This window comes from Lissotriton helveticus, chromosome 7 (genome assembly GCF_964261635.1).
Source record: "Lissotriton helveticus chromosome 7, aLisHel1.1, whole genome shotgun sequence".
Lineage (NCBI taxonomy): Eukaryota > Metazoa > Chordata > Amphibia > Caudata > Salamandridae > Lissotriton > Lissotriton helveticus.
The window spans coordinates 449,523,854-449,533,047 of record NC_136068.1 but is presented as its reverse complement, the minus strand read 5'-3'; the positions used below and the strand labels follow the sequence as shown (position 1 = coordinate 449,533,047).

General features: G+C 43.7%; 1 protein-coding gene across 1 annotated transcript in view; it reads right to left on the bottom strand.

The window, feature by feature from the left end:
• Positions 1-3,311: 3,311 nt before the first annotated feature.
• The window catches only part of LOC144768592 (lysophospholipase D GDPD1-like), a 223,782-nt gene continuing 217,899 nt past the window's right edge, over positions 3,312-9,194 (bottom strand). The window contains exon 10 of the mRNA XM_078652386.1: positions 3,312-3,806. Within this exon, the coding sequence (XP_078508512.1) occupies positions 3,651-3,806 (156 nt within the window). The 3' untranslated portion in view covers positions 3,312-3,650. The remainder of the gene's footprint in view (positions 3,807-9,194) is intronic.

The following is a 9,194-nucleotide window of genomic DNA, read 5'->3' as shown; positions in this document are numbered from 1 at the left end:
TTTCAATTGCAGCGCATTGGGACAGAGCGCATAACGAGCTTGCACGCCTACAAAGACTAATTGATAGAGTACATAGACGACAAACATTTACACAGAACAAGGGAACTTTTTAAGAGAAGGTGTGCATCCCACTATCCTGAATCTGTTAGCAAATGCTGCAAATCCATAATGATGCAAAAAACTCTACAACAGCAGAATTGTATAATTCCAGAGATGCTCTCTCAGTTTCCTGAGATTTAAGGCATCCGAACAGCCGGGAGAGATGGGACCCTGTCCCAAACAACCTTGTGTGTTGGTGGAATCTTTTTGATAGTTTCAAGGTACAGACTAAAGATGACTTGTGAGGCATTCAAATTATAATTAGTTGAGAAAAAAGTAAATTGTCAAACCATATTTTTCTCGCACTTCTCCTTGCCAAGCCATCTCTATACAAACCCCAGGGATCACTCCTACCATTTTATACACAGACTACAAACTACACATTTGAAACCAAAAAAAATTACTTTTTAGGCGAGCCACCATTTTGCTTGATGTTACCGTAAATAAAAACATGCAGACTGAGATGGTGGGTGTCTGATCCATGTTTGTACTGTTTATTATTTTCTTCTTTTATTTTCTCACAATGGCATTACCTTTTTTCTCTCTTCTTGCAGGCACAACACGCTGGATCATCCTGTCCAGTATGCGTCATTGTCTACTGTCCGTGCTCTGCTACACCGTTGGTAATCCCCACCAGGGTTTTCAGCCAGTGGGAAAAGGTACTTGAGCCCTTGGAGAAATGCTTGCACTACCATATTGCTGGTAGTTGCTTACATATACTGTCGGCATTCATAATATAGTGAGACCTATTGGCTTTGTCAATGCTTATTCCGCTTGATATCTATGTGTAGGTTTTTATCATAACTCCTGAACCAGAAGTCATCCTTTCCTTTTTCTTTTTTCTTATAACATTCTATTTACCTTAGTTTGGACCTAAATTAATTGTGTTTTGACTTTTCATACATTTAATTTAAACATAATCCATGTTCTCCTCATTGTTAGTATGATTGGTTCGTTTCCATAGCACACTGAAAAGGCGAGAAACTAGTGGTACAATCCGTTAAGTATATCTAAGAGGTCCTACAGCTTCTCATGACACAGGGAGTGTAGGCGAGGGAGACATTTTGGAGGAGTGTTCTGGTGAAGTGTCAAAAGGAAGGTCACTTGTACACTAGGGACAGATTTTCATTGGAGCACATATTGTCATAACACTGTCCTTGCACAAATGATGGAAGCATATATCATCTTGACAGTCTGTATAGATTCCACACTGGAGAAATAGGCCTTGTCAATGGCTTTCCTACAACTGTTTAACAAGTTCTGCATCTCTTTGCTAGACTAAAGTTAATGTCGTCCAAGTAGTTTCAAAGTCTACAGAATTAAACCAGAGTTTTTAATAGGAATTTCCACCAAATTGAATGCACAAAACTTACTTCTGATGCATTGCGAATCTTTAGCTCTCTATAGTCTCACAGAGCAATAAATGGATTAGGACCACTCTTCATCAGGAATAAAGTCACCATACACATTCAACAAAGGAACCTCTGCTCAAGGAGCATCTCGCCTCAAAATCCCACCATACAAGAAAAAACACCATGGGTGGCAAATCCTTCTCTGTGCAAGCAACCAACTTATGGAACTCTTTACCCCCAACATAAGATCCACCGACAACCACCTTATCTTCAGAAAACTACTCAAGATTTGGCTATTCCCCACATAAGCACCCTACGGAAACAGAAATTTACAGCATATCCCTCTGTATATAAGCATTTGTTTTCACTATAGATATGTACCTATCTTTGTGTATTACTTTATAAAACATGTAAAATAAGTATGTTGTTAAGAGAAAATAAAAAAAAATAATAATAATATTAATCAATACATAAAAATCATCTTTGGTCTACATGTACATACTTCCATTGTGCATCTATGTACCTTCCAATTACTTGGATCTGTGTGTCTGTTACTTTTCTCTTGAAACAGCATATCCAATGCACTACCCTATTTCTCATCCTGTGCCTCTATCAATATATTTAATCTAAATATACTTACTTCCTTTATGTATCTATATGCTTTCAATGTACTTATGGATCTATATATTTATCACTTTCTTCTAATTTAGCATTTCCAATGCACTAGCCTATTTCTCAGCCTATACTTCGCTCAATATATCTTCTAGCCCAACCTTCTGACTCATCTCAAACTTCTTTCTACTACTCCTTCCAATGCACTATCCTATCTCTCATCCTATACATCTATCAATATATCCTCTACATCCACTCTCTCATTTATCCCAAACCCCATACCACTACTATGATCGGCAAAATAACCCTTTCTAGACTCTCTCCTGCTCTACCCCTCCTTGCATCATCTGACACCTCTTTTTACTACACCGATCCCCTAAAACAATCCTTTCTAAACTCTCCACTCTGACTTCTTCCCTCCAAAACTCCTTTTTACTCATCCAAAAGCCTCTTCCTACTTCTAAGACCTAAAAAAAAATAATAATAATAATCCTTCACTCTTATCCCTCCACTATCCTTTTCAATCAAAATTAACAGACTAACATGTTCACTTCTCAAATTCCATATTCAACTATACTAATATACTGCCCAAATAACAGAATAACATATCTACTACTCAAATTACTTCATATTTATACTATACTCATTTTCAACACTAATCCTTTATGGGTTCCGGAGTGGCGTGCTACTCGCCAGAAAAGTGCTTCAACACCCATCAGGGGTAACAAAGTGCTATATGAATGCTAATCATTCTTCCCCTTTTATCCCTCCGCTATCCTTCTCACTCCAAGTAACAGACAAATATCCACCACTGAAATTACCTCATATTTCACCATATTAATTCACCACTAATCCTTTATAGGCTTGCTGAATAGCGTGCGTCAACAAGCGATAAATAAATACAAACCTTTGTCCTCCTCTATCCTTCTGCTATCATTCCATATCCAAATAACTGACTAACCTATCCACCACTTAAAATGTACTTGCATGTTTCACTATACTAATTTAACACTAATCCTCTATGGGTCCCGGAGTAGCGTGCTACCCGCCGAAAAAGCGATTCGACGGTTTGTCAGGGGTAGTAAGCGCTATATAAATGCAATTACAATACAATACAATATTAATTATAACCACATTCTTGGCCGATAAATGAACAGTAATGGTGATCCTTAAAATAGTAATAAGTTATATTGCAAGAAAGTGTGCTAGCAGTCATCAAGAGCAAATATAAAAACATAGAAGCAAAGCTAAATTAAAATATTTATTATCTTAGCTATCCTTCAAGCCTGTCATTAACAACTGGGAAATTGATCCAAAATTTGAAGCAGTGCATACTCTGATTTCCAGTGGTCTGACAGAAAGTTAAACTAATGAAACTCTTTTTACGTAGCCTTCACAGTTGTTAATTTGTAGAGTGCCCTTTGCCTTTATTCTTACGCAGAAGTGTCCTTTCTGCTTTCGGTATTGATTTTCCCACATCTACTGATTCCACAATGCTGCTCACAAAGCAACAAACTCTCCTGTGGCTGGTGGTGGTGCCTTCTTCAGTCTGGTAATGACTTCAGTGGCCATAGTTCCTCACCCTGGTCACTGATTTCTAGTGCCCTCTCCCAGTCGGGACGCCTGGTCAGTAGTATTCAAAAATCCCCGCAGTTTAGAGGGATAATCCGTCATGATGCCTGTGGCACCCAAAGACCAAGCCTTCTGGAAGTCCGATTCCTGGTTCAGGACCCAGAAGTAAACCTGTAAGGGAGGCAAGAGCAATCACGGTGAAGGTTATATTCCTGTAACATGCACTTTAATCACTTATAATGTCAAATGCATCCGTTACCCAAGACTGTGATAAATGGATTACAAAGATGTGGGAAGGGTGGTGGGAAACTTCATGGTACTGGATCCATTTTCAGTAGAAAGTGAATTTAACTCAGATGAAAAAATGTTTCTTCTCAAATCAAATGTCCTTCTCAGATTTGCTGCCATTCCAGGCCTAATGTTGTACTATCAGAGGTAATGTTTTTTACACATGGGTCAGAGGGATGTAATGCTGTTTGAGAGCGGAGTGAGACACCTTTATTTGAAACAGTTCATATTATCTAGCGCACTTGTGACAGATAAGCTGCTGTGACTGTGCTGCACCATGAAGTTAAAACCTTTGAGCTGGTTTCTGAGGTATTTGTGGGCTTAATTGAAACTTAGATCCCTGCTTAATTTCTGCTGCTGGTTGCAGATGTTCCCAACACTCATTTTCGGGGACTACAAAGTATTTTTCATCATCAGACTTATAGCAAGAGAAAAAAAGTTTGGGAAAAGGGGCAAGAGAATAGAAGAGACAGATAGGGAAAACAATGACAGCGGGAGAAAGTCTGGGTTAAATACAACCTCCAAGAGAGAGATAAAACACAGGAACTGTAGTGTGGCCAAATAAAGAGGCATGAGGTGGAATCAAGACTGGGCAGCCTTGGTATAAGGTAACCCTGGCATTGGAGGCAGATTTGTGAGAAAAACATTTAGCACACGCACATTCTTTTAAACAAAATTAGTAATGCTTTGGTGTGCATCTACACAGGTAGCCATCATCCTCTTCCTGATTCAAAGATTTAGGAATAGAGGATTTTTGCCCTGTTAAATAGGAGTCTCACAAATGGAAATTCTGCCAGTGTGGTGGACGTACTGCACAAAAACATCTACTCCTAAGCGTGGGTACGTGAATGCCGTATGTTGGATCTATCTGTAAATATTGGTTAACACATACAAACAAGCATGATCATGAGTATTCACAAACTTTTTGTAGGTTGTTTTTTAATCTTAAAACGATTGTGAATTTAGGACTTATTTAGCATTTAGAGGGATCAGAAAAAACTACAATTTCCAGAAGAAACTTTAAGGAGTAGAGCCCACTAGCTAAATTTCCTCCACCATAGAAATAGTGAGGTATGTGAAATTCATTCCGTGGATTCTACTCGGTTTTTAACCTTTCGTAAGAAAAAATATGAGGATTTTCAGATCCACCGAAACTCTAAATGAGGCCCTTAGTCGTAGGAAAAGATCAGACACAGCAGCACACAGCAAGAGTGGTAGCGGCGTATGGCCGGCAGCCTTATTGTTGAACTTTAAGGTTTGCTGAAACAATTAAAAAAAATTGCCAGGAGAGGGTGTGTAGCCCTGTGCTTCATCCAAGCCTTGCATCGTCGATTTGGATGTAGCAGCCTGACAGGTTATTCTTTACTGCCCCATCCCTGTTTACCTTTTGTTGATCATGGTTAAAAATGGATGCATGCCGCTTATTTGCCGGTCTTTCAATGGGTGCTTAATGGGGTCTTTCCATAACCCCAGTGGCACAGTGCCCCTAGGATTGCCCTAACCAGGACCAATGGATTTGGGGCAGGAGGGAATATGGTTTGAATAGGACATGGCACCTGTGCTGAGGATGCCATGTCAGCTTCGCCCTCCTGGTCGAATGCAGGGGGTTATCCGTTTGCTTTCCCCGTGATACAGTCTTGGAGACTAGGAGGCCCAGAAGACAAGCAGGAAAGGAGCGAAGTGGCCCAAACAATGAAGTAGCCAGGAGATTAAAATTCCCCTCTCTTATCCAACCAGTAATGGCACTTATGCATTCTATCAGTGGATTCATTTCAATTTCTGACTCATGCAAGCATATTTTGTCCCTTATTAACCTGCCCTGGCCCTTCTTAAATACATGGTAGACTTCTACTTTTGATGTTTCTTGAGTATAATATATTGTAATATAATATTCCCAAAATGTATGCTGCTTCTCTATCTGACCAGAGGGGATTGTGACCGAACCCCCAAAGATAGACTTTGAATATGTGGCCAACCTGTCAACAAGGAGGTCAAACCATAAGGTTCTGGTGTCTTGGGACAGGAAGGGAGATTGTTAATACATTCACTACATGCCAGTTGCTGTGGGTTTATTTATCTTTTGCAGTTTTGGGATGTATGACGGTACGACGCGTACCGTCACAACGCGTTCTCTTACAACGCGTCCCTTACAACGCAAGTCGTTACAACGACTTGCGTTGGGGGCGCGGATTTAGAATAGTATAATTTACTATTCTAACACCAGTCCCCGTGGACACTAGGGAAGGTGTTGTAATAGTAAATTTACTATTCTTTTTTTTTTTTTTTTTTTAAAACCTTTATTGTGCAGATGTAGCTTACAAATACGGGCCTACAACCCATCGGGCCGGCCACCACACTGTATTAGCACGTAGGCCAGGAAAGAAGCTCCAGCGGGTCTCCGATATAACAGATGCAATAAGGCGAGTCAGAAAGCCACAAGGAAACCACCATGAGTAGGAAAAGTGAAGGTTAATTTTATAATACAATAGGGTGAATAGCAGGAATAGTGCAGTTATTAGGGTCCAAAAGTCCGTGGCGGGCTGTCAGCAAGCAGCAAAACAATACACAGCGAATTTCAAAAAGAACAGCTATATTATAGCAAGAGCAAAACGTAAGTCCCACATCTGCAAGCAAGTCCAACCACAGCCCAACGCCCACCCGTTACTACGAAAATACGCAGCAATACATAAAAAGGAAGTCAGGATTGCAATACAAAGAGCCATCCGCTACATCAACCCAAAGAAAGGGAGAAAGAAGGGAAAAAAAGGGAAAAGGACGTCAAAAAAAGGGTAGAAAAAACAGGGAAAAGAGAACGCGGCACCACATCATGCGCCCCTTGGCAAGCAAGCATACAAAAGAAAAGGCCAGCCAATGGAACCGAAGGAAATAGGAGTAGCGGATGCACAATGAACATCGGTGGCAGGGAGGTCATGAGGCCCACGCTGGCAAAAACACCCCAAGAGGCCTACATGTAGACGCAGCGTCCAGAAAATAGGATACATAAGAGCCATAGAACCAAGAACAAAGAAAAAACAAAAAGACAGACCCCCCCCACCCACCCCACCCTGCACCCCTGCAGAAGGCTACGGCCTACCCCCCCAGCAGCGTGCCTGTCGCCCTAACAGGAAACCCGAAATATAGAAGAGTCAAAAAGTAAGGAAGAAACCACATAGGCAAAAAGAGAGGAAGGGGAAAGGAAGGGAAGAAAAAAAAATAATAATCTCTAGTGGGAGAGGAGACACATAATCAAAACTATCAGCTCCCAACCCCCCGTTCGAACACATTTTAGATCCCACAAGAAGATAAAGTCATTTCAAAAAACAGGCACCAGGAATATGAAGAGGAATCGATCATACACGTACAGCTGCAAGGTGGTCATCGGCCATGCCACGAAGTAATAGTCCGGCGGTACAAGTGTAACTCACCCCTGTCCTCGTCTGTCCAGTGCCATAGGCACAGAGTGCACAAAGAACCAGAACATGAGGGGCCAGAGGTGAAAAGCAGGGATTCCAATCGTCGATACACCACACAAGTCATAACGGCTTCGGACCGGATGAGCAAGAAAGGACAGCAACAGCAGCAAGCAACTCAAGCATAGCTCCGCCGACCAAGGGGAAAAAGTCGCCCCGGTGAGACAGTTACAGGATATCCGTTCGGCAGGGCGAGGCAAAAAAACACCGGGAGACCCGGCTAGACAGACCCGGACGGATCTCGGCTGGAGGCCCTCCAGTACATCCACCACAGGGAAGAACTCCTGACGATACAAGGCAGTAGGCATCTGTACGTCCAAACAAGCGGTGGCCCCGGTGTCTTCAATTTCCAGGAAGGACCCCGCAGCACACTGAAGCGGTGGAACCGCACACGCAGGGGACGGCCCAACGAGCCCGGTACCAAGACCACCATCCGGCCCAGCGACAAGTACAGTCATGGAAGCACGCCAGGAACACAAGGCGGCGAAGACGTCGCCAACTGTAGGCTCACCTTTACGGTATTCAGCAAACGTGCCGTGCGGCCAGCCGATGTCGCCATCTCCAACTGGGCGTAGATACAGGGCGCAGGCCGCCATCTTTGTAGCCCGGCGAGGCCTCGGCAATCTCCGACCCCAATCCGGCCACCGGCGGGGCTCGATGAAATCCAGCCGGCGACAAGCAATGGAACCTCCAGGGCAGAAAGGCGGGCCACCAGAATATTGAGGCAGCCGGCGCCACCGACCCACAGGCGCCGCCCGCCAAGACCGGGCGGAGGGTTTCAAGATGGCCGGACAGGAGAACAAAGGGGAGACGAGTCGCCCACGCGGTCAACCCCCGTCCGCGGAAGGCAGCGCTCCACCACCAGGTCCCCGGACAACCAGACCAGGCCCGGTCAGTCGCCTCCGGTCCAACCGCACAGTGGCTGCTCCGGCCGACCCCACTCCTCCACCAAGGGGTTGGCCCCGGCGCTCCGCCCCGCCCGGGCGCCGCAGACGAGTCCCAGGCCCGCCTGACCCGGAGGCTCCGAAGCGAACAAGGGCACAGCTCAAGATCCGCGGCACCTAGGATCATCCGGAGCAGACGGTAAGTGCCAGCAAAACGTCATAATTCCATATTCCATCAAATAAGGCTTCTCGGGGCAGGATAAGGCGCAGGATAGATAGTTCAAGCAGGAAGGTTGACGGAGCCGAGCTACAACGCGGCCATCACGGTCGCGAGCTTGGCTCCTCCCCCCAAAATTTACTATTCTTAATCCTGTAGCGCCCTCCAGCGTAAGTAGTGGTTACGACTTGCGTTGTAACGGACGCGTTCTAAAAGCCACGCGGAGTAAAATCCGCGTAGTAAAGGATGTTTCCCGCAGTTTTGTATAGCGTAAACTTGATCCAAAGGTATCAGAGCACTTTACATGAGCACCAGTTGCGTTACAGACGGACGCATTCATTTTAAGGCACGGGGAGATTACGTGAATTGCCCAGAATCATAGGATTTTCGACCCTCCTGCCAGGCTCGAACCTGGTTCCCTAGCTTCAAAGTCGGTCACTCTAGATGTTAAGTCAAATCCTTTCACTCTGATACACTTTGGTATAGACTTCAGAAGTGAGTAATACAGGTGAGCGAGCCAAAAAATTAACAGGGAGTAAAGCTTCCGCTTTGACTATAGTAGTCTGTGCATGAGCCCTGTATATCAGGATACAGATATCATGTAAAAATATGAAAACGTTTCTTCAAAATAGTTTGAAAACTGTACTTTAACATGCGGAAGGGTTTCACTTAACTACATAAGATTATATCACTGCTTTGA